General features: G+C 49.5%; 1 protein-coding gene across 4 annotated transcripts in view; it reads right to left on the bottom strand.

Moving 5' to 3' along the window:
- Positions 1-13,186: 13,186 nt before the first annotated feature.
- The window catches only part of LOC106025018 (saoe class I histocompatibility antigen, A alpha chain), a 70,590-nt gene continuing 58,645 nt past the window's right edge, over positions 13,187-25,131 (bottom strand). Inside the window, exons 1-8 of one of the 4 annotated variants that reach the window (XR_010044267.1) lie at positions 17,115-17,268; positions 16,768-17,037; positions 16,292-16,567; positions 15,574-15,770; positions 14,499-14,609; positions 14,054-14,086; positions 13,876-13,923; positions 13,187-13,537 (exon numbers count right to left, since the gene is read on the bottom strand). Coding sequence is in view for 2 of the 4 variants with exons in the window: in XM_063239464.1 (XP_063095534.1) it covers positions 13,533-13,537; positions 13,876-13,923; positions 14,054-14,086; positions 14,499-14,609; positions 15,495-15,770; positions 16,292-16,567; positions 16,768-17,037; positions 17,115-17,187 (1,092 nt within the window). In the remaining 2 variants the exon portion in view is untranslated. Of the gene's footprint in view, positions 13,538-13,875; positions 13,924-14,053; positions 14,087-14,498; positions 14,610-15,494; positions 15,771-16,291; positions 16,568-16,767; positions 17,038-17,114; positions 17,270-25,131 lie in introns of those variants that run through there. The other 3 variants (XM_063239464.1, XR_010044268.1, XM_063239465.1) reach the window with 3 other exon arrangements.

Below are 25,131 nucleotides of genomic sequence, written 5' to 3'. Positions count from 1 at the left end.
AATTCAGTGCAGCTGAAAGATAAGGCCACTAGGAAAGGAGAACACGGTGGTGGGCACTGTCGGCCTTTCCACTGGGACTGCACCAGATCTGTGTCACCCTCGGGACGTGGCTGTCCTCCTGCTGTCCGAGGTCAGTCATTGTCTGATGTCCCCTTAATCTCTGTTTTCAGGATCCTGTGGTTGTGTAGACGCCTTCCATTTTCTCGATCAGGTTAATTCCTAGGTAATGTTTGGATGCTAGTGTGAATGAAATTCTTTTCGTAATTTCTTTCTCAGTGGGTTCATCCTGATGAATAGGAAAGTTACTGGTTGTTGATAACGTGTCTGGCTCCTTGGCTGAATTCCTTTATTGGTTCTAGGAGTCTCTGGTGGGATTTTCTGGTCCTCTGTGTAGAGCATCCTCCCCTGTGAGTGAGGACAGCTGGGCTTCTCCCTGTGCTGTGTGTCCTGTTCATTGCTTTCCCTGCCCGATTGCTCTGGATGAGCCTTCAGGTACTGGAACACACAGGACTGGAGAGAGCTGGAGCCCTTGTTCCTGATTTTGGAGGGAAAGCCTTCTGTTCCCCGCTTTCTTGTGATGTTGGTGCTGGGTCGTCATGTGTGGCTTCTGTCAGCCTGACACCTGGTCCTTCTGTGCCTGTGCTGATCAGGGTTTGCACCGTGGACAGGTGTTGGGCTTTGTCCAAGGCTTTGTCTGCGTCTGCTGAGATGATTGCATGATTCTGGGCCTGTTTCATTTACGTGATGGATCACACTTTCTGGTTTATATCAGACCATGCTTGCATCCCTGGATGATGCCAATGTAGTCATGGTGCATGATTGCTTCAAAGGTTTGTTCTGTTCTGTCTGTATCTTGCTGAAGACTTTTTGTGTCTGTGCTCTTCAAGGAAATTGCTCCATGGATTTCTTTTTTGTTAAATCTTGGTCCAGATTTGGTATCATAGTAAATATCTCTTCATTGAATAAGAGCGGCAGTCCCTGTTCCCCTCAATTCTATTGAAGAGTCGTGAGTCTTTGCTACCTTAGTTCTGCTAGAATTCTGGGGTGAATCCATAGGGCCCTATGCTTTTTTGGTTGGTGAGGTTTCTAATACTGCCTCAATTTCATTTTCTGTTTATAGACTGGTTAGGGTTTTTATATTTTCTTTGTTCAGTTCTGAAATTTTACAAGTGTCCAGGAATTTTTCCATTTCTCGAGGCTCTCAAATTTAGTGGGATATAAGTTTTTCCATTAAATTTTAAAAAATTAGTACATGCTTTCAGTATATAATTTGGGGGGGGGTTGTTTTATTTTTTTGAGACAGAATCTTACTGTGTAGCTCAGATTGGCCTTAAACTCACTACTCGGTCCAGACTGCCTCAAACTCTTGGTGACCCTCTTGCCTCAGGTTCCAGAGATCACAGCCCTGCGGGCACCGCCAGGCCCGGCCAGCTGCAGGGTGTAATGTTGGCCTCCACTGCGGGGAGGTGGAACGAGAACAGAACAGGTGATTCCTTTCCAGTCCTCCCTTCTCCCTCTCCCTCCTGGGTGTATTTTTACAATTGTGCTGCAGGAGCAGGCACCCCGGGTCCTGTTTTAACAAGAAGACACCAACGCAGGCGCAGTCAAAAGGTCACCTGAGTTTGCGGGTCGTCAGAATTATTAGGGCCCCTTCCCAGGCCTGGTTCTCGCAAGGCCCCAGAGCTGGAGATCGGGTGCGGACTCCCCGGGGAATCGGCTTGGCCAGGCGGGAACAGCGCCAGGTCGGAGCCCTGAGTTTCCAGGCCGAGCCCAGCGGTCTCCGGCTCTAGCCTCTCCAGGAGGTTCCCGCCGATCTCCCGCAGGAGGGGGAGGAGGCTTCCCGCACTTTTCCTCGCGCGCTGTCACTCAGCCCTCAGCTTTCCGAGAGCAGCATTGCAGTGTCCAGCACAGCGCCCCGCGCCTTTGCAGACCGAAGCCCCGCGTCCGCCTGGAGGAGGCGGGAGGCAGCAGCGGAGGTGGGGACTTCGGGACCGGGTCCTGATGTTCGCTGACCGGCTGTGTGACCGTGAGCGCGGGCCTAGGCTCTGGCCAGGCACGAAAGGCCGCCTCCGTCTCGGCCTCCTTTGTCCCCCGGGTCCCCGCTGCCCAGCAGGGCGCAGTGAGGTCCCGACCTGTGCTCGCGGTCGCCGCCCACCCTGCGCCCGGCTCAGCCCGGGACCCCCGCGCACGGCCTCGCACCCGGGTCTCCAGGACGGGCGGAGCGCGCTGCAGACCTGCGCCGGCCTCCGCCGCCTCCCGGGAGAAACCCTCTCGGGACGCCGGGGTTTGCCCCCGGGGCCACCAGGACCAGGTCAGGGGAGCCTAGCGGGAGCCCCTTAGCGGGCCGGCGACCGGAGGGCGAAGCCGCTTCCCAGGAGGGAGGAGCCGCGGTTTTGTTTATTTCTGGAGGTGAGAACAGCCGTGCGCTCCCCGGGGCGCTCCGCAGCCTCCTGGGGGAGCCCCGGGACAGCGCGGGCCCGCGTGAAGCGTGGGTCACTCTGGGGCGAAGCTGTGCCTCCCGGCGCTGCCCTTCCCGCGTCCAGACCCGGCGCGGCTCAGCCCCGGTGTCACCCCGGAGGCCGGCGGGGATTGTCCGCGGTGTAGAAGCCCTTCTAGACCTCGTGCGGTCCAGGAAAACCCGCATCTGTAATCCCGCGGGAAAGCTATTGGAATTCCTGTAAATTAATTTCGGTGTGCCACCCCCAGGCGACCCAGGGTGAGAACAAGGATGCCAGGCTGATTTGCAGCCTGGGGAGCCAGGGGAGTCCTAAGTCCAGCCAGGACAGGGCCTAAGGGGAACAAAGGCCTCCACCCAGGGCTGAAACCGGTTACTGGGGGAGTTGATGGGATGCGTGACAGGGGTGGGGGGAAAGCTCCTGGGTGCTTGAGCTGCGCTGGGTGGAGGCCTGAAGTCTCTGCAATGTGCATAGAAAGGTCCAGGAAAGAGGAGTCTGCACGGCACAGTAAGGGGGATCTAGCGTTGTGGGCTGGGTGCTTCAGCTCTGACGTGGAATTTGCTATGCTGGGTGATTCCCAGCTGACAGGGTGGCTGCACAGGGCCAGGCGCACGCTTGTTACTCCGCAGCAACTGCGGGCGGGGCCTCAGTGCCCTGTCCAGTGCTCAGGAGACGGCACATCAGCGCCTCAGCCAGACCCATTTTCACGGCAGCATTCCATTATATAAAATCCATATCTTTTTTTTATCCATTCCTCAGTGGATGGGCAAATCTTTATTGTCTTATTTGGATGGGAAAATCCTGTTTCCAAGATCTGGCTATTACAGATTGTGCTGCTGTAAACAAGGATGCACATATATCACTGTGTATGATTTTTTAATTCTTCTGGGAAGACACTAAGAAGGGGAATAGCTGGGTCAAATAGGACCTCTAACCCTAGTCTTTGGAGGAGTCTGCACACTGATTTCCACAGTGGCTGCACCAGTCTGCATTCACCAACTGTGGAGAAGGATTCTTTTTCCCATAGCCTCTCCAGCATTTATTATGCTTGATTTCTTGATACTAGCCGTTCCTTCTGGGGTGAGGTGGAATCTCATCTTTACTGTTAATCCTCACACGGGTTCTTATCTCATGTTCACCTTCTTAGGGAGTGCTGTAACCAGGGCCTTCCTGTTCACCTGTGCTGTCACGGTTACACTGTACAGGAAATTTTAATGTAGAGGAAACTTTAAAACATACGTTTAATACTAAGCATATTTGTAACACTGTTCAAGGATGAAAGTGAAAGACAGCCGGTTCCCTTGGTTAGAGAGCTACCAGCTTACGGAGCCTGACACTCTGGGTGCCAGCTGCACGATCAGTGTAGCTCAGTCAGAAGGAAGGTTTCTCTCACTTCCAAGTGCCAGAGAATGACCACTGCAAGGACACCTCTGCCCAGCTCTGACGGTGCTGGGTCTTTCCTCTCTGTTGTACGATAGTAACCTCATTTGGGTGCTGTTTGTACAGGAGTAAATTCTGTGTAATGGTTAATGACAAAGACATATATAACCAACCATAGGATAACATGTTATCTGCTTTTTGTGTTTCCTTTTGTTATAACTGGATATTCATCTTTGCCACTATACTAAAATGTCACCAATTTTGCCACTTAAAGTTTTCTCCCAATGTAGCAACTGAAAACAGTGTGCATTAGATTGAAACACTGAGGTCTGCCTTGCACATTGAAGGATATTGTGCTAATGTGTGCCTTAGAAAAATTAGATCCCCCAAGTTTTGTAGATCTTCCAGTGTTGACTCATTTCATTATAAATTATCAAAAAATTTTCCAGTTTTAAAGCTAAGCAAGGTTCTCTGGACTCTCCTAATTGTGACATTTTGGAATGTCACGGCAAAGATATGGGGCCAAGGCTGTGGCAGTGGTGTCATAGTGAAGACAGAGCCTGAAGTAATTTTCGTCTCACAGTGCACAGAACTACTTATGAAGTCATCTTACTACCCAGAAGAAGAGGAGGAAGAGGAGGAAGAGGAGAAGGAGGAGGAGGAGGAGGAAAGGAGGAGGACGAAGAAGAAGAAGAAGAAGAAGAAGAAGAAGAAGAAGAAGAAGAAGAAGAAGAAGAAGAAGAAGATCATCATTATCGACAACAACAACAGTTGTCCCTGTTGTGTTGTGCCTGCAGATATGATTACCAGTTCATGGGAAAGACAGAGATAGAGAAATGCTTCATTTTATTTTTGCTTCTGTGACCCAGGGTCTCACTGGCCTCGCACTCACTATACATCCCTGGATGGCCTGGAACTTACAGAGGTCCTCCTGCCTCAGTCCCCCGAGTACTGGGATTGTGGGTGTGCACACCATATCCAGCTGGGAGAGCTGTTTTAAATGACTGCAGAGGAGATGCAGAGCAAAACCCACACTGTGGGAAACCCACATAATTGCCGTGGGAACAAGAAATACAGGGGATTCCTATAGATTCAAAAAGAGCAGTCAACCAGTTGCAGTGCAAGCACTCATGGAGGAGAGTTCACACTGCAGGCTCTAGACTGACATCCTTGGAAAGACCTTTCAAGATGGTTCTGGGTTAGCATCTGGAAGCTTGGATTTTAGGAAAATTCTTCCCATTATCTAACTGGAAAGAGTGATTGTCATACAGCATGTAACTGCTTTCATTATGGAAACCTAGAGGGCGGCATAGGCAGAGGGCGCCCAGAAGACCAGCTTCCTGTAAGCACCCGAGTACAGAGCTGCTAATGAGCTTCTCTGATAGATAGCGCTTCACACGGCCCAGTCTGATGCTGGAGGAGTTAAATATGTCCTGTGTGACTCCATGGGAGGGTCCTCGGAAACCTGTGCCTGGCTTTCTCTGGGCCTCAACCCATGTGTTTTCCTTTTGCTGATTCTTAAGTCCTCTTTTTCATGGTAAGTCACAGCCATGAGGATGACCATGTGCTGATCCCCAGAGACTTCCTAATGAGTCAACACCATGGAGTGATTTTGGGGACCCCAGATATAGCACGTCATTTGGAACTTGATTCAAACAAAAATTGAAAAAGAGACTAAGGGAATCTGGTGATGCCAATGAATTATTATTACTTTTTAGGGTGATAGTAATACTGAGCTTGTGTTTAAAAGACACATATATTGAAATACTGTGGATATAGCTCAGCGGCACAGTGTCTGCCTGGCAAGTGTGTGGTCATGAGTTCAATCCCTGGTACCAAAAATAAATAAATAAAAAGGAAAAAAATATTGTGCATGGAATACAAAATTCTGAGATTGTTTCAAAATAATCTGGAAGGGAGAATTGGCAATGAGTAAACGTGTAGATGGAAAATATCTGATGGAATTAGTGGCTGTTAAATTACAAGGGGAGGCTGAGGCAGGAGGATCACTGGCAGTTTGAGACTAGTGTGGGCTATGAAGTGAGCTGGAGGCCGCCTAAGTGCATAGTGACACCTTGTTTCAAAAGGACAAAACAAAACAAAGCAGGATGTGTTTAAGCACAGCCAGCTTCCACTGTTGTTGCTGTTTCCTTCTGCAGCTGTGAAGCAATGACCCCTGAGGTCACCTGGTGGCCACGGGTTTCCGTGCTCCCCTCCCCGTGTACTGAAGATTGAAGCAGCAGAATTTTCTGTTTTCGTCACTCTTGAAATAGCGCCTGTGCTGCCATAGCTTGGCAAGTCACCGAGCAAAGCCACAGTGTCTCTTCCTGGGTGGCCAAGCAGTTCTTTTGTCTGGACAAGACAACGGGAAAAGCAGAAAGAGAGGCACAAAAGTCACCCAGACACTGAGCGATGCACAGCGCAGTGAGGACACAGGGAAAGCTGTGCTGTCACTCTGTGCCTTCAGCAGAAGCTCAGAGCTCAGCAGATACAGCCAGGACGGGAGAGCACCAGGTGACGGGGTCACTGCTCCCTTTCTGTCTCCTGTCCTCCACCTCCAGGCTCTCAGGAGATGCTTCTCCCCCTCCTCTGTGGAGAGCAGAGGCAGCTGGATGAGTTCTTCCCAATGGACTGGGCCCCTCAGAGAGGAAGCTCTGGCCCAGCTGTCTCTGAGCTCCAGGACACAGCAGGTGCTGCTGGGGCTGATGGAGTCTGTGGGCTGCAGGCAGCCAGGGAGCCATCATCCGACAGCCAGGACAGCACTGGAGGGCACCAGGCCTGTGAGGGACTCTGCCTCCTCAGTCTTAGACCATGTGCTGGACCCCTACACTCTGGGCTTCACCCCATTTTCCTGCAGGTCCTCTGGAGACCTGGGGCATTTTCCCTCTGCTCCATGGAGGCCTCAGCTGAGGTCTGGGCAGCAGCAGTGTCCATGGTGAGGCCGCCTTTGATCCCTGTGGGCATCTGGCCTGCCTTGGAGCCCAGAGGACCTGCAAGTTTCCTTCCTGTCTACCTTGGATCTAAGAAAACGTCTCAATGTAAACACGGTGGGTGTGCTGGGCTGCCATGATCCACGAGGCTCTTGAGGTTGTTGGGAGGAAGAATGGTGAGAGGATGGGACAATAGAGAAGAGCAAAGCTGGGGACAGTGGGGCCCTCATCCTGCTGAGGGGAGGGAAGGCAACGCTCAACCACCGCAGCCATTTATTTATACTCCACAGACTCTGAAGGAGGTCAGTTGCAACCCCACTGCCCAGCAGCTTGTCTGCTGGCTGCACTGGCTCCCTTGTTTCTCCAGGCTGGAACAACTTGTTTCATAGCTTGCTGTGGTCTCTGTTTTTTCCGGGCTAGCCTTGCTTTAGCCCCACACATGTGGTCAATCTCCAGCTTCCATGGCTCCCTACACAGCCCTCTCTTTTATTTTGTTGTTGCACAGGACGGGTGGTCAGTTGAAGCTGGAGGAGCTGTGCTGGAGAGCCCTGTAGACCCTTTTATTTTAAGTGCAGTCCGAGGATTTTAAGTCCCTGCATTCTGCAATTATAACCCTGTGTGGTCCACTAATCCCTAGCAGTTCTCAGTTACCAGGAGTTCCTTAGTGATTTGAGTTTCTTTTATATTACTTAGCATTGTTTTACACATTTTGTGGTTATAACTTTCTGTTGGATGTCCAAGACCAACTTAAAGTGAGACCTGCAGTAATTACAATTAGCTTTTTATTACCTATCAAGGTCAGTTAGGTCTCCTCAGGAATTGTCTTGGAACCATGCACAGCACCTCTTAGCTCTTCTGCTGGTGTCAGCCATCTGGATGAGTCACAGCCAGTGCTTGAGCAAGCTGCTTTCTGTGAAGCCTGGGAGGCTCTTCTCTCCTGGTGACTCTCCTTAGGCACACTACACATTGCTGATCACTTTGCTCTGTGATCTCACAATCCTGCTGGTCAGAAGACCAGGGACTCACGAGTACAGGAGGACGCAGCAGAGGTCCTCTGATGTCCTGGGTCCTCACTGACTTGGAGGGCTAGGGCAAAATATTGGCTCTCCCCCTAGCCCATCTATCTCTTTGGTTTTTGGTTTTTAAACCTTAGTTGCTGATCATCCAGAAGGAAATACTGATAACAGTACAGGGTAGCAAAGGCAGTAAACATTATTATCTTATCTAAATATAAAACACCTTAGAACATTAAATGGAACCATTATTTTTTAACAATCATGGATGTTTTAACATTTGAAAACCTGTAGAGCGTGAACAGTTACGTATTTCATACAGAAAATTAGAAATCAAGACATGTACAATATTAAAGTATGAAAATCACAATGGCATTTTGTAATACATCTGAATTTCCATTTTGACATAAAATACCCCTTCTAATCAATCATCACTATCTAGTACATTAAAACTTTTACCTTTAATGGGATGTACAGCTCATAAGTTTTTGTAAAAAGCAGAAGCCTGAGTTTGAAACAATATTCTGTCGCCATAAACAATCCCTTTTATTTTGGAAGACCTGTACATCTGGAGGCCTGAATACATTGATGTACCATGCAGCATGAGGGTAATAACAATCTGTCACAGCCATGTGAGAACCTGTGTATGGCATCTTTAAATAAAAACCTTATTGTATATTATTATTGTAGACGATGACCAATGTGAACATACTACAATAATATATTTATCACTTCAGTTGTGGTGTCTCCCCTGAGGCCCTGGAGATCACGGGGCCTCCCATCAATGAACAAGAGCTGGTGAATGTCACCAGGCAGCCACTTTCTTATTCATCAGTTGATGTCCTGTCCAATAATCTCTCCTCACACTAATGGGTTTTATTTAACCATCTTAATAATTTTTTAATGATTTAAGAAAAACTCAATCATAATATTTGATGTATTATTTTGAACAGTGAGAGACTCAAGTTCAACAAACAACAATGTACACTTCATTTACATAACCAGTTTTAGCATTATTTTGACTAACTGGGAACCCAGGTGGAAGCATGGTTTTTAAGTCTGTTACCCAAATTAAACTTTGATTAAATGATCCAAAAATGTAAAAAAAGAAAAAAATTATTGAACTCAAATAAAAAAGAGCAACTGTTAACGGAACAGACAAATGAACAAACATGGACAGACGATCTGTAAAGGTTCGAGCAGACATAGAAACAAGTGCAGAATTATCAGCGTCCACAGAGCTCTCTAAACGCTGGGGGCTATTTACTCACTTGTATTATGACCCTTTGCTGAACTAGCTCCCTTCTTACACCCTGTGTTCTCTGGGCTGGGACACCTGTCGCCTCCAGCACCCCATGTCCTCAGGGAGCTTCTCAGCACTCTGTGCCCGTGGGCACTCCTGTAGGGGCACAGTGCTCTCGGCTCTACACGGGTGAATGATCACTAGCTCAGTGGACTCCCAACAACCACTTATAAATGGATACACAGGCTGAGGACAAACATCTTACACAATCAGAATGCACTCAAATGTATTTTAGCCAAATTGCGTGACCTTTTACAACTTTAGAATCTGTAACTATAAATAGGCTAGTCAGAATTATGGCAAGTAAATTAGCAGAGCTCTCTTGTCAAAGAATTTGGAAAGCATAAAATCTTATCTACAATTAACATGTTTTTGTCATAGGACTGAGCATACACTCCTATCATCTATTTAGACCTTTGGTTTTATTTTTGGTTACCATCTCCTGGGTGTCGTGCGTCAATTAAGGCTGGTTCTAGCTTCATCCTTTTGTGTGGGCTGTTGCGTGGTCTCTGAGGCATCACTGTCAGGAATCACCTCTTTCTCTGGGTTTGGGTCCATGATACAGCCAGGCAACATGCTCTGGCACCCATTTAGCATTTCCTGTTAAAACACAAGCACTCCCTCCACCCCAAATTCGCACTGTCCAGCATGAAACTCTGAAGGACACTTCCTGGCTTCTTTCTTTCACCTGACTGATTGTCTTGCTGCTGCTGCGGTTCTGTCCTTAGTAGGATTCAAACTTTAACAGTACATACTGCCCAATGAAGTCTAGGTAAAATTCCCTTTTGTTTTTGTAAGTAAATTTTGAGCAAGTTTATCAATTTTGAGCCTGTATGTGGGTTAAATGGAGCTGTTGCACAAGGCTGAAGCATTCTGATGGAAGGTGGCAGGGGAAACAGCAGTGCCTTAGTGACCCAGAGAGCAACAGTCCATGGAGGGGAAGACAGCAAAAGTAGCAAGCGCACAGGAGGGAAGCTAAGCTGCCCTGTCCTCCCCACACTGTAAGCAGGTGACCTGGATGTGTGCAGCACGCACACCATCTTTGCCCTATCCCTGCTCAGTACAGGAATCTTACAAAATGAGCTCTTCCAGGCCCCCACTGAGTCACTCAGCCAAGCTTCAGGTCTTCAAGTTGACAGTGTATCAACCATCCCATCCCACTGTCAACTTGGCAATCAGACACACTGCTTTAAACCAGTTTTTAACCACAAAGCATGCTTATTTTTCAGTTTTACAACCTGAACATTTAAACACAGATTTACCAATCCTTAAGAGTCAAAATTAAGCCTCTCAACATTATGTTACATCAGAACCACAACATCTCCCCCTTGCACCTGAAACAGGAAGCATTGTTTCCCCCCCCCCCCTCCCCTGTCTGGGCCACGCCCCAGGCTCCTGGAGCTCTTTGGGTCCCTCCCCTGCCTGGGGGCTGTGAGAAGTGGCCAGAGGAGCAGACAGCAGCAGTTTCTCCTGTTAAACAATAGTTTTAAAGTCTGTAGAGGCCCAGGTAGTCTTGTGTTTGTTTTTTCACTAGCCTGGCTCTAAGTTGTTTTCCCATTTCCTCCCAAGTATGTAAATTTACAATTTTTTTCTTCTGGAACCAAAAACACTCCAGAAATTTAGAAAGCTGTGTAGTTTCAGTGCATTGAAAACTAAAATTGACAAAAGAAAGCAAAAACACCCTAAACAAAGAGTTACATTGATTGTGGATTTGAAGCAAGTACTCCTGAGGTAAACGATCTTGAAAAATGACAGTTTGAGAATTTATCCTACCAGATATCAAGACTCAGTGCAAAGCCACAGTGAGCCGGTGACATGCAGGAGACAGTCTATCACCAGCTCGTGAAAGCCAATTAATGGATTTTTAGAAGTTTTACAGGTTAGTTGTTGTCATACTGGCTATTTGAAATTATCTTTGTGAGATTATTTTGTGAACAAACATCAGCAAACCCCAAATCAGGACATTACCCCCGAGCACCAGGAGCCTGCCGTGCCGAGCCGGGCTGTGCATCTCAGGGCAACTGTCTGAGCCCCAGCACCCCTGATCCCTGGCAGGGCTGCTGCAGCCCCGCTGGAAGCTTTTCTTCTGGGACAGGAAGGCCTTCCCCATCAGTTTGTAATTTACACCGAGTGGGCCAGTGACACCGACATCTACACTGTGGACGGAGGGCAGCAGGTTGTGCTGAAGGGAGAGATTGTGGCTGGGCTGGCCCCACAGGTGCAGCAGCACAGCTATTGGCAAAATGTGCCCTTCCCCTAATGAAAACAAGGAGCTTTGTTCTCTCTCTTTCCTTTAGGCAGTGAACTGAGGGCCTGACGGATTATAAACCTGCCTCAGACTTCTGGGGACTGGATGTTTAGTAACCCCGTAGATGCGCTGCAAATCCTCTATGTGCTACCTGCCAGTCTGGCTTCTTTTAGCGTCAATTGCAAGGGAGATGGAGAAGACAGGAAAGACAGTTCTACTCCACAAGTTTTAACCTGGGATGCAGCAGAGTTTCTCTGAGCTGAAAAGGTGGATGAGCTGTTTGTGACTGAATTAAAAATACTGGGTGTTGTCAAATAGGATTCACAGCAAAGCTCCCCTCCCCTGGGGAAGTTACCCCTTCTCTCCTCTCTTAGCTAACTGAGCAAAGCCAGAGGGCTTAAACCCTGTCAAGTTTGGCCATCTTTTTCTTGCTCAGAGCTAGATTTTAAAAACAGTGCCCTGAGCCAGTTTCGCTGTAGCTGTTTCAGCAAGCTTATAATCATCAAGATGATTCTTGATCAAAATCCACGAAAGAAATGTAAATACTGGAATCCAGCATACAACGAACAGTTCCTTACACATTTCTGATTCTTTAAAAGTTGTTTATCCCCATAATTATACTACTAATGAAATCGATACTTATTTTCCTTCTGGGGAAGGGGTTCTGCACGGCCTGTTTATAACTGGCCCTAACACAGGTTAAGGCCCCGGTCTTTACACCTGATGCACCCTGCATCAACATTCCCGTGAGGACTCCTGACCTACACCAATGCGCCTCCCGCCCTAGGTGTGTGCTATTTAGAAGTCTCCCCTGCCCTCAGTCTCTGACCCTTCCATGTTTGGGCGCCCTAGGCCGGGACCCAGTGTGGACCTTGAGGTTCCTGGCAAGGACCATGAGAGAATGAGAAAATAAAGCACAAAGGGAGGATCACGTGGCGCCCTACTCTCTGATGGGAGGGAAGGACCTGCCCTCACTGCCCGGCATTATTTATACTTAATGCCACGTGACATCCCATTGTCCTAGCAACCCACTGTTCAGATTGTCCTGGGGCCTGGGGTTCTCTGGCTGAAGCAGGTTCAAGTGGCTTTATGCTGGGCACCCTGTTCTTGGGGCGGCCACACCCCAGCCTGGCACCTGTAGTCAGTTTCCAACTTCAGTGGCTCCCAGCAGGGTGGGTGTGATAGTTCACTGCTTCTGTCAACCTGAGTAAGAAATGCTGACTGCATTGGGTCAGCACAGTTCTGGGTGTGGCTGAGGGATTCACTACAGACAGAAGACCCACCCCAGGCCTCATCTCCCCATCTCCTGACGCCCCCTGCAGGTCACTCAGAGCACAGCAAAAGCACACACAGGAAGGGTCTCCATGCTCCCATTCATTGTTGCCCTCACACACTGGAATGGTTTTTTTTGGTACCAAGAATTAAACTCAGAACCTTGCACTTGCACTTGCCAGGCAGGCCTTTTTTTTCCCTGTCTTTTTGAGGCAGGCCTCACTATGCAGTTCAGGTGGGCCTTGGGCTCACTTTGTAGCCCACGCTTGTTGGAGACCACTATGAAGCGGCTCTGAGCAGGATTTAAAATGAACTAATTGGCTTTCCATGTTTATCTGTGAGTCTCTCCTAGGCCTCGGTCCCTTGCCTGGTGACAGGAGCTGATTCTTAGTAAGTGAACCTCTGTGAATCACTGAGGCTGGCTGAGGCCTGTAGTGGCCTGTGAGGCCAGAGACACCTCAAAGAGCAAGGCAAGACCACAGCTGAGGACCCGTGGCTCCAGCACTAATTAACTAGGTAGAGACTGCAGCTGCACGTAACTCAGTCCTGTGTCTCACTGCAGCCTACAACGTGCACAACTCTGCTTTGCTGCTACTGGATTTATTGTGGGGCTGTAATTCAATAAAGGCAGGATCAGAATCAAGAGGAGTCCTGGGGGAAGCTGTGTGCACTCCGCTCCATCTCATCCCTGTGAGGAGCCGCCCCAGACCACACCTGCTGGAAGAGGAGCTGAGCGGGAGGGAACACAGGTCAGCGTGGGGACAGGAGTCCTGCTGCCCAGGACAGCCTTCCTCACAGCCCTCCCCGATGCCCACAGGAACATGGACAAACTCGGAAGCCATTTTCAGGGAGGGACTCAGGTGATCTTGAGGTCACAAAGCATGGGCTGGAGAAGCGTGGAGTTCCTCAGGCACCCGCAAGGTAGCTGTCTCATGCTACGGGACAGAAGGGTTATAAAGTCAGGGCCACGGCTCCATGTGGCACCATCCTGAGGAGCTCACTGAGAGAGAGGCTCTCTGCACACAGGAGGGGATCTAGACATGGAGGCAGGGGATGGAGCGGGGAGCACAGAGAAGCAAAAAGCAGAGAAGAGTTACACATGAGCACCAGCTCCCCAGGGTGAATACAAACACCAGGCACAGCACCCAGGTCCTGATAAACATTAACAGAGAAGCCCGCTGCTCACACACAGGGCTCACAGTCAGACAGGGACCCTGCTGTGTCCCCTCTGCCTCAGCCCATCTCTCCCACTTCAGGCCCCCCGGGGTCTCACCCTTACCAGCCATGAGAGAGGAATCAGAGCCCTGGGCACTGTCACCCCCTGGGTGGAAAATGTAACGTAAAGTCCTCAGAACCCAGCAGACATGGAGAAGGGGGATCATGAGGTGGGGATCCCATGGTTCCTGGCTACAGAACGCCAAGGCTCTCAGGAATCAGCCCCCCATACTTACTTGCAGGCCGAGTGTAACTCCCTCCCTTTACACCTGTGGGAAGCAAATGTCCTGTGAGAAGCCAGGGAGGAGGCGGGGCCTTGACAGCCAGGAAGAACTGCCCAGGTCTGGAGCCCAGGGAAGCTTCCAGAACTGGATGCAGACCCAGGGAAGGATCAGGAGGCATGAGGGGAGGATCCGTTCAGGACCTGCACCAACTGCCTTCCTGAGGCTCTGTCCTAGCAGGGACCTTCCCCTCTGACCCTGCCTGCTTGGGGAATCAAGTATCCATCGCCACAACCCTCTGGGTGACCAATCTGTCCCTCTTTGTCCCTGTTTCACAACTGGCTCCATGTCCAGGGCTCCAGGCTGGGCAAGCACATGTGTGGGGAGGGGGCGCCCCACAGTGTGGTGGGGTGCACTTCTCTCTGGGGCTGAAACAGGAAGACGCTGACCCCACCCCTACCTGCTCTCCTCCTCCTCCATATCACAAAGGCAACTCCAGGGAGCACAGCTACAAGGAGAATCACAGCAGCAACAACCCCCAGGATGGGGATGGAGGGCTGAGGAGGGGACTCTGGGGAGGGAAGGGGAAGGAAGAGAAAAGAAGAAAAGAGGAGGTGAGGGGCTCTGCTTGTATCTAAGTGGACCCCAAAGCCTCATGCAAATGTGGGCATTTGGAAGCTGACTGCACTGTGGGGCTAAGAGCTGACTTGCTGTTAGGAGGTGGGGTCTGGGGGGAAGGAGGGGGTCATGAGGGTGTGGCTCGGTAGGGTTTCTCTCCTTTCTCAGGTCCCCCCATTGCTCTCTGGTTGTTGTCTGCACTGCCATGAGCAGCTCTCCAGTGCCAGGACCTTCTGCTCTGCAGTGATGCCTGAGTTTTAACTGCAATGTCTACAAACTTGAAAGCCAAAATAAATCCTGTCTCTTTTAATTGGCAGGCATCAGGTATAGTGTCCTAGCAATGACCAACATGGACCCTGGACTGAGCCCAGGCTGCTGGGTGTCTCCACAAAGACTCTTGCCTGTAAAGAAAAGAGCTCCTGTGCCCTCTCCCCTCTGTCTTAATCACTTTCTTGTTGCTGAGACAAAAAATCCTACACCTTTATGTCAAAGGAGATAGGATTCATTTCAACTCAGGACACTTCAAGGCAGGGAGGCCGGCAGGGCCATCACAGAGCAGAAACAGCCCACAGCATGCAGGCAGGAAGCAGCAAGCAGGCAGCTTCCCCCTCTTCACTGCACTCAGGCTGTGAGGCTGCTGGTGGATCCCACTCACACCCAGGCTGGGTCTGCTGTCTTCCCTAATCCACTCAGCCACACCCAGAACAGCAGAGTGATCCAGTCATCACACCCTGCATCCAGGGTCACACACCCATATCCAGCCACCTCTGATGAACCTCACCTATGAGCACGAGGATTTGGGGCATCATCTAGACACAGGACATAACATCCCCCTTACCCCATCTCAGGGTGAGGGGCTCAGGCAGCCCCTCATGCTGCACACGGCACATGTAATTCTGCTCCTCTCCAGAACGCACCATAACAGCCGCCCACTTCTGGAAGTTGCCATTCCCATCAGGCCTGGTCTCCACCAGCTCCATGTCCTGGGTCAGCTCCTCCCCATCCCGCTGCCAGATCAGGGAGATGTCCTTAGGGTAGAAGCCCAGGGCCCAGCACCGCAGGGTGACCTGATCCTTGGAGATGGGGTGGCGGGTCACGTGTGTCTCTGTAGGGTCTGAGGGTAAAAGGAAAATTCAGGCTCTTTGCATTATTCCTGGGCCACTCCAGGCAGCGCTCCTGTGACCATCCTGAGAACAGACAGGACAAGTGTAGTTGGGGTGGCTGCAAACAGACTCAGGGTGAGTCGGCCCTGGGGAGGAGGTTCTAGGTCTGTGGGGGAGGGAAGGGACCTCTCTCCTGAGTGGATGGAGACTGAGAGACCAGAATAAGCATGGTCAGAGCTCCACAGACACTGGGTGTGGGGCAGAGCACAAGGCTGAGAGAGCTCAGGTTCACAGCCTCCTGAAGGGCAGGGTGAGCAGAACCTCAGGGATCTTCCTCTCTCAAGAGAGACAGACTGTTCCTCTCCTGAGAGAAGGGGGTTCAGGGGAGCAATCTGCTATCAGCTGTGCAATCCCAGGAACGCTCTTCCCCAGGACAGGAGAGGGCAGGAGTACTGGGGAAGGGTCCCTTTTTCCTCCCCGGGAAACACCTGCCCAGCCATAGCACAGATGGGGAGGTCCTCAGGGCTGGTACCTGCGCGCTGCAGAGTCTCCTTCCCGTTCTCCAGGTATCTGAGGAGCCACTCCACGCAGGTGCCCTCCAGGTAGGCCCTTTTTCGCTCTGCATAACGGGTCTCCACCCATTCGCGCTGTGTGATCTGAGCCGCAGTGTCCGCAGCCACCCAGGAGCTCAGGTCCTCGCCAAGGGCGATGTAATCTTCCCCGTCGTATCCCCACTGCATGTACCCATGGAGAAAGCTTCCGTCTGGCCCCACCTCGCAGCCGTACATCTTCTGGTAAGTGTGAGAGCCTGGCCCCGCCCCCGCCGTCAGCCCCGCCCCCGCCGTCAGCCCCGCCCCCGGGATTTATCTCCCAAACTGAAAATGAAAAGGAGTCGCGGTCCCCGCTCTTTCGGGGCTGGGGTCTCCTCATGAACTTCGGATATGGGCCCCCGGGCCGTCCGTGGGGGTGGGCAGGGGCCGTGACCTCTGACCCGCCGGGGTCACTCACCGTCCCCGCTCTGGTTGTAGTAGCCGTGCAGGTTCCGCAGTCTCACTCCGTAAACCTGTGCGTTGCCCTTGGCTCTCTGTGTCTCTCTGTCCCAATACGCCTGATCCACTCGCTCCATCCATGGCGCCTGCGGCTCCATCCTGGGACTCTCGGCGTCGCCGTCGAAGCGCACGAACTCCGTGTCGTCCACGTAGCCCACAGTGAAGAAGCGCGAGTCCCCGCGTCCGGGCCGGGACACCGCGGTGTGGAAGTAGCGCAGGGAGTGCGAGCCTGCGGGGCGGGGCGGTGAGACCGCGACCTCCTCCCGGCCGGCCCCGCCGCTCCCGCCTCCCTGCGCCCGCACTCACCTGCCCGGGTCTCGGTCAGGACCAGGACCCCCGACAGCAGCAGCAGGAGGATTCGGGGCCCCATCCCTGTCATCCTGGTGTTGAGCCTGAAGAATTCCCTGTGCTCTATGAGGACTTTGTAACAGGAACCTCGGCGACGCTGATTGGCTGCGCTAGACGCCGCCAACCAATGCGGGTGAGAAGCGGCGATGCGTCACCAGCCTCCAGGCAGAAGGGCCGGACACGGGTTTCCCGAGGGAGAAGTGAAACCAGGGGAGTCGCGAGCTGAGCAAGGCTGTGTCCACCTTGGTGCTGTCTTAGGCCTGGGACTCGCAAGGCCAAGGCTCGGAAGCAGACTGTGCCCATCGTTCCCCGTCCGCAGGTAGCAAGTGCCCTAGGAGTGAAGATCTGTACCACAAATTTAAGTATAAATAATGGTGTGTAGCTAATAAGTATCTATTTTGTGAGCCCATAGTGAGAGCATGCTTAGTTTTTATTCTGTTATGCAGAAAAGCTACATTGAGAACCACAGACTGTACGGAGCCCTTGAAGCTGGAGATTGATCACATGTGTGAGGCTAAAGCAAGGTCAGTCCAGGAAAAACAGAGAGACCAAAGCAAGCTATGTAAACAGGTTGTTTCAGCACCAAGAAGGCAGGGGGCTAGGGCTGCCAGGCAGTGGTTGCAGGCAGTGGGGCTGAAATCGACATCATCCTGCTGAATGTATAAATAAAGGTGCTGCAGTGGTTGAGCAGTTCCTTTCCTCCCATCAGGAGGATGAGGGCTCCACTTTGTCTTTTTTTTTCTCATCCTCTGGATAGTCCTTAACTCCAAGAACCTCACAGGAAACCGTGGGTTTTCTGTCTGGTTCCAAAACAGATTTCTAACACATACCAAGCCCAAGACAGGTGAATGCACATTTTACTAACTAGTTTTACAGAGGAATAAAAGCCTGATGTGTCACCAAACGGGCATAAAACATCAAAACCGCGTCTCTTGATGGTTTTATTACCAAGTGTGGCCCCCACACACTGTATTCTGGCCTTGCCCATTTTAAATTCTGTGTGTGCTCAGTGTTGGACAAAAAGATACAAGAAAATGAGTCACCTAGCAGCCCTAGGTGCGGTTAGAGCGCATGCGCAATGCAGGGTGGGGCTGCACATGCGCAGAGCAGGGATCCCAGAGAGGGCTGCCTGGGTCACAGCCTAACTCGCCCGCTGGTGACTGTTTTAAGTCTTTTGATTGATGTAATTTAGGTGCACAGAATGGTACTGTTCTTGATAGGGAATTTGTGCATGTACACATTAAATCGTGATTCCTCTTTACCCCCAATCCTCTGCTCTCCCTTCAACCCCTCTTCATCGCCTTATTTACAAAGCTTTGTTTCCATTTTATCCTTTTCTTTTGCTTCATTCCTCTTCCCTTCCCTCTTTCTGGTTCTTCTTTCTTTTTCAATAACTTTTGTTTCTTTTTCTTTTATTATTTTTCTTGTTTTTAAGACAAGTGGCCCTGAACTCACTTTATAGCCCAGGCTGGCCTAGAACTTGTACCAATCCTCCTGCCTCAGCCTCCTGAGTGCGGGGGTTACATGTGTGTGCTGCCATGCTTGGCTGAATAATTTCTTCTTATTTCACAATGTCTAGTGTATGTTTTGGTCCTTAATTACACTTTCAGCCTCTCACACCAGGGAGACAATGCAATATTTACAGGTCTGATTTATTTCACTTAAGGATATGGTCTCAAGGTGCATCTATTTAGCTAAAACTGTCTCAATATATTCTTTTTTTATGGCTCAATATCATTCCATTGTATTAACAAATAACTTTTTTATCCATGTATCTGTTGGTGGGCATTTGGGTTCTTTCCACAGTGTAGCTATTACAAACTGTGCTGCTGTACACATGGGTGCACATATACCTCCTTGGTGTGATGTTTCTAATTCCTCCTGGAAGATCCCAAAGGGAACGAGCGGGTGGAATGTGCCCTGCAGATGGGCACCACAGAGAAAGAAAGTTGCTGAGAACAGGCTGGGCCCCAGGGACCCTTCTCAGGTGCAGATCCTCTGCCAGACCACCTCAGGCTCAGTCTTTAGAATATGTCATGGTGCTGTCATGGAGAGGGGAGAGGATTTCAGGTTGAGTTTTAATCCTCAGAAAGAGTGAAAGCACAGCTGAGCAGCTCTGTAATCCAGGTCTGGTCTCCAAACTGGAAGAATACAGAATTTTAAATCTGTCCCTTACCCTCACACTGCAAGGAAATAACAAATACAGCCATTGAGGATCCGCAGAGTCCTTGGTATAAGGTGGTGAAACCCTGCGGCTGCTGGCTCTCCGTGTTCATGTCCCTGGAGGGAAAGGGCTTACTCACTGTCCTGAGAGGGCAGCTGCAAATACCCCCAGTGCGGGGGGTCTCTGTTCACCAGACGGAGAAAGCTGTACCCCTGAGAAGCAGGACTCCCTCATTCCCAGATTTACCACAAGAAGGGGCCGTGGGCAGCACTGCCCAGCAGTTTGTTTTGTCCTGGACACAAGTAGGGAGGGCCCCCAGAACAGGGTGGGCTCAGCGGGTTCCTTTTGTCCTTCAGCACATCCAGGCCCTTTCTGCATACTCTCAGGGTCCACGATGGGGTCCTCCACCTGCCAGGTCATCACTGCCCACTGTACAAGTCAGAAATGACCCAAGGTCACTTTGCAGTCCCAAAGTGACCCAGATTCTACCCAGGTTTTTCCCTTGGTGTCTGTAGACCGACTGTGTTAGGGGAGACAGGGCGGTGCTGTGGGGATTCGGTGTCCACGTGAACTCCCACGCACCCCACCCCTCAGCATCCTGCCAATTCCTCCTGCCCAGTGTGGTCTCCTGAGTGTGTGGATGTGGGTTCCTCTGCAGAAGGACCGGGCTGTCTTCCCTGAAAAAGGGCATTTTGCTGGGGTCTCTGGGACCTTCTTCCTATAGGTGTGGACAGCTCTTGAGTCCCTGGACCCTGCAAACACTGGCTCAGTCCTTGAAACTGAGAATGGGACAGTCCCTCTCTATTGGCTGAAATGTCGCCCTCTTGCTGCCTTCAGTTATTTTTAATCATAGACACTTGGAATGGTTGATGGGTATTGCAGTGACCCATGGGGCTCTTGAGGTTCTTGAGGGGGAAGGAGACCCCAGGGAGTGAGAACATGAAGAAGAGAGGAAGCTGGGGTCAGGTGGAGCCCTCATCCTCCTGATGGGCAGAAAGGAACCGCTCAACCACTGCAGCACCTTTATTTATACCCTCCATACAACTCCGAAGACGGAGGTTAGTTTCAGCCCGCTGCCTAGCAAGTTGTTTACCTGGCTGGCCTGGACCCCCTGCCTTCTTGGTGCTGGGACAGCTTGTTTATAGGACGGACAACAGACAAACATGGACAGAGGATCTCTACAGATATGAACAGACAGAGAAACAAGTTTCTCGATGTTTAAGGGAACTAAGTTCCCAGGGAGGGGCTGTTACACACTTATATCCCACCCCAGTGGTGAACCACCTTGCTTCTTACAGCCTGTGTCCTCCAGCACCCCATGCCCTCAGGGTGGTTCTCAGGCACTCTGTGCCCGTGAGCATTCCTGTATGGGCACTTGTGCTCTCAGCTCTACACGGGTGAATAATCAGTAGCCCAGTGGACTCCCAACAACAGCTTAACAGACTGGACAAGCAGATACACAGGCAGACTGACAGACTTCTTACCCAATCACAGTGCACTCAAATATATTTCAGCCAAATTGAATCACACTAACTTTTTACAGTTGTAGAATTTATAATTGTAAATAGGAGGTCAGATTTGTGGTAAGTCAATTAGCAGAGCTTTCTTGTCAAAGAATTTGGAAAAGACAAAATCTTATCTAAAATTAACATATTCTTATCATTGGACTGAGCATACACTCCTATCATGTATTTAGACTTTGATTTTAGTTTTGGTTACCATCTCCTGGGCATTCTGAGTCACTTAAGGCTGGTTCTAGCTTCATCCTTTTCTGTGGGCTCTTGCGTGGTCTCTGAGGCATCACTGTCACAGGACTCAGCATCAGCTTCGTGAGAGGTGGAATCACCTCCTTCTCTGGGTTTGGGTCCATGATACAGCAAGACAGCATGCTCTGGCACCCATTTATCATTTTCTGGAAAAACACAAGCAAACGCTCCACCCCAAATTCACCCTGGGCTGGGTCCCTTCCACTGTCCAGTAAGAAGGTTTCTCTGAAGAACCCTTCCTGGCTTCTTTCTTTTACCTCACTGAATTGTCTTGCTGCTGCTGTGGTTCCATCCTTAGTAGGATTTAAGCTTGAACAGTACATACTGCCCAATGAAGTCTAAGCAATATTCTCGTTTTTTGTTTTGGTAGGTAAATTTTGAGCAAGTTTAACACTTTTGAACCTGCATGCAGGTTAAATGGAATTGTTTGCAAAAGGCAGAAGCGTTTTTCTGGAAGCTGGCAGGGGAAACAGAAGCCTGTTGAACAGTGTCTGAGGGAGTAACAGGCCTTGGCAGGGAAGACAGCAAACGTAGCAAGAACACAGGAGGGGAAGCAAAAGAACTGGGGTCCTTCCTTGGAGTCACTCAGCCCAGCTTCCCAACTTCAAGTTGACACCGTGTATCAGCCATTCCCAGCCAACACTGCACCTGACATATTGCTTTCAATCAGTTTGTAGCTGCAAAGGCATGCTCATTATCTTTTTTTTTTTTTTATCATTTTACAACTTAAACATTTTAGCACAGATTGAAGAACAAATATTAAGTCTTCCAGCATTATGTTACATTATAAGCACAACATTTCCCCCTTGCAACTGAAACAGGCAACATTGTCTCTCTGTCTCTGTTGTGGTGGCCAAGCTCCAGGTTCCTGGAGCTCTTTGCTTCCTCCCCTGCCTGGGGGCTGTGAGAAGTGGTGAGAGGAGCAGAAAGCAGCAGTTTCTCCTGTTAAACAATAGTTTTAAGTCTGTAGAGGCCCAGGGAGACTTGTGTTCCTTCATTTTTTCATCAGCCGTGCTCTAAGCTGTTTACCATTTCCTCCCATGTATGTAAATTTAGAATTCCTTCCTCTGGAAACAAAGAAATTTAGCATGCGGTCTGGAGCAGGTGTCTTGGAAATTAAAGACGACTCAGAAAGCAGAAAAGACCTAAATAAATGTAGAGTTACATTAATGGTTATTTTGAAGCAAGTGCCCCTTTGAGAATTTACCCTACCAGAAGACAAGACTCACTACAAAGCCATAGTGAGCTATTGACAGGCAGGAGGCAGCCTATCACCAGCCTGTGAAAGCCAATTTTGGGATTTTTAGAAGTTTTACAGGTTTGTTGTACTGGTTATTTGAAATTGTCTTTGTGAGAGTATTTTCTAAACAAAGATCAGTAAACCTCAAATCAGGACCGCATTACTCCTGAGCACCAGGAGCCTGCCGTGCCGAGCCGGGCTGTGCATCTCAGGGCAGCTGTCTGAGCCCCAGCATCCCTGCTCCTTGGTAGGGCTGCTGCAGGCCCCGCTGGATGTTTTTCTTCTGGAACAGGAAGGCCTTCCACATCAGTTTCGCCTTTATGTTGAGTGACCCAATGACACTGTCATCTACACTGTGGACAGAGGGCACCAGGTTTTGTTGAAGGAACAGATGGTGGCTGTGCTGCCCCCACAGGTGCAGCACAATTTTTGGCAAAATGTTCCCTGTCCTCCCCACCAAAATGAAAACAAATAGCTTTGTTCTTTCTTTTTCCATTAGGCTGTGACCTGACGACCTGAGTGAGTATAATTTTCTAGGACTATCGGGAATCTGAAGTTTAGTAACTGGGTAGACATGAGGAAACCCTCCACGCACTCCCCGCCCATCTGGCTTCTTTCAGCATCAGGTGCAAGGGAGACGGAGAAATAGCTCTGCCCACTCAGAGGTAAAAGTTTCAACCAGTAATGCAGCAAAACTTCGCTGAGTTGAAAATTTGGAGATAGTTGTTTGTGGCTCAGTTAAGGTTATTGGTTATTGGTCTAGCTGTCATTCCACCATCTTTTTTTTTTTTTCTGCTTGGGACTTGATTTTAAAATAGTGTCTGGAACCAGTTCCGCTGTGGTTGTCTCAAGAAGCTTACAATTATTAAGACCATGTCCAATCCAGATCCACCACAAAAATGTAAATAGTATAAACAAGCTTAGAACAAACTGTTCCACATACATTTGCAATTGTTTAGAATTTGTTTGTCCCATAGTTAAACAGCTGATATAATCAATACAACTCTTTTTCTTCTTGCAGGCAAGAGTTTCTCACAAGCCTGTTTATAGCTGGCCCTAGACAATAAGGGGTTGTTTATACTCCCCACTCTTCACACCTGATGCAGCCATTATCACACTCCCGGGGATGACCCCTGACCTATACCAACGACTTCTCACATTGTTGTGTGCAGATGGGAAATGTCCCCTCAGCCTCCATCTCTTCCCCTGTCCATGTTCAGGTGCCATAAGGTGCAACCCATGCAGCTCTTGAGGTTTTTGGGCTGAAGGACTTCAAGAGAATGAGAAAATAATGAAGAGACAAAGCTGGGGTCCAGTGGAGCCCTTGTCCTCCTGATGGGCAGAAAGGAGCCCCTCAACCACTGCTGCACATTTCTTTATAAACTCCTGTACCCCACACACTCAGAAGAACAATGTCAATTTCAACCCTGCTGCCTGGCAACCTGTTTGCTGGCTGGCCTGTGCCCTTGCACTCCTGGTGCTGGAACAGCTTGTTTTCATGGCTTGTTTTGAGCATCTGTGTTTTCAGGGCTGGCCTTGCTCTGGTCTTCTTCTTCAGCTTGGTCTGCATCGCCTGGCTTCTGGTACAGACTGTTGGCTTCCACCTGGGTGTCTTTAGCCTTCTGGGGTGGATTCTTCGGTCTTGCAGTGTAGACTCTTCAGGGTTCCCTTTCAGACCCTTTGGCATCCTGATACGGACCCGCACAGATACTTCAGTGCGAGATTCCTCAAAATCTAGGATTAGAGGTCCCATTCAACCCCTTCTGGCTATTCCCCTTATGTTTGTCTTCCTAGAAGAATTAAATATACCGTACCACAGTGGTGTATGTGCACCATGTTCACAGCAGCAGAATATGTAATTGCTGGATCCTGGAAACTACGTAAGTGTCCACTGACTGATGGATGGGGAAAAAGCTGTACTTTTACACAATGGAAGACTACGCATCCATAAAAGAGGACAAAGACTTTTATTGATAAATGGGTGCAACTTGAGACCATTCTCATAAGTGACATAAATCAAATGTGCTTGTGTAAACACTGTATTGTCTCACTAGTCCAAGATGCTGAAAGAAACCATGTCTGTATATGTGTATAAAATATAGTTAAAATAGTTACACACTACTGATTTCTCTGAGTTCAGTGAAGAGAAGGATTTGTGCTGGTATTGTTCAGACAATGGATGCAGATGTCCTGTGCTCTGGGTGACTGATTTGTGGATGACAATGCACAATGTATGTACCATTGCTGTCCTGACTGTTGTGTTTTCAAATTTTGTTCTATTTTTTTCTCTTTGAAATGAAATGGATTAAAAAACAGCAGAAAAGAAGATTGATTGCCAGCAGTAGGGAGTGAGGGGGAAGGCACGAGGAGCTGTGCAGGGGAATCTGTGATGGTGACAGAGCCCCCCTGGGTCCTAATTACACAAAGCTCCACACGGGAAAACACTGTGCAGAGCCACACGCAGCACCAACTGAGATATGAATGAGCCCGCAGCCAGCACCGAATTCCTTTTTTTTTTTTTTTTGAGTGTTTAAACGAGGAAAGTAGATATTTATTTAATGTCAACGAAAAAGACTAAGAACATGCAAAAATTCAGTCATGCCAAAGGCTCACATTTAAAGTGTTCCATAGAAAACTTCACACTGAAAAAAACACAGTACTGTGTTCTTTCACAGTTCAAAATATTAAAAAGTCAAGTTGATCAATAAAACAATATTAAAGTCAGTGGTGCTGGTTGACCACAAAATCAAATTCATTTAGACTTCCTTCTTCAGTGTGAGGAGCATTTGGATGAGAAAAGGAAGA

This window comes from Cavia porcellus, unplaced genomic scaffold (genome assembly GCF_034190915.1).
Source record: "Cavia porcellus strain 051 isolate PalLab524CR breed Dunkin Hartley unplaced genomic scaffold, mCavPor4.1 scaffold_28, whole genome shotgun sequence".
Lineage (NCBI taxonomy): Eukaryota > Metazoa > Chordata > Mammalia > Rodentia > Caviidae > Cavia > Cavia porcellus.
This window is presented reverse-complemented; position numbering and strand designations above follow the sequence as displayed.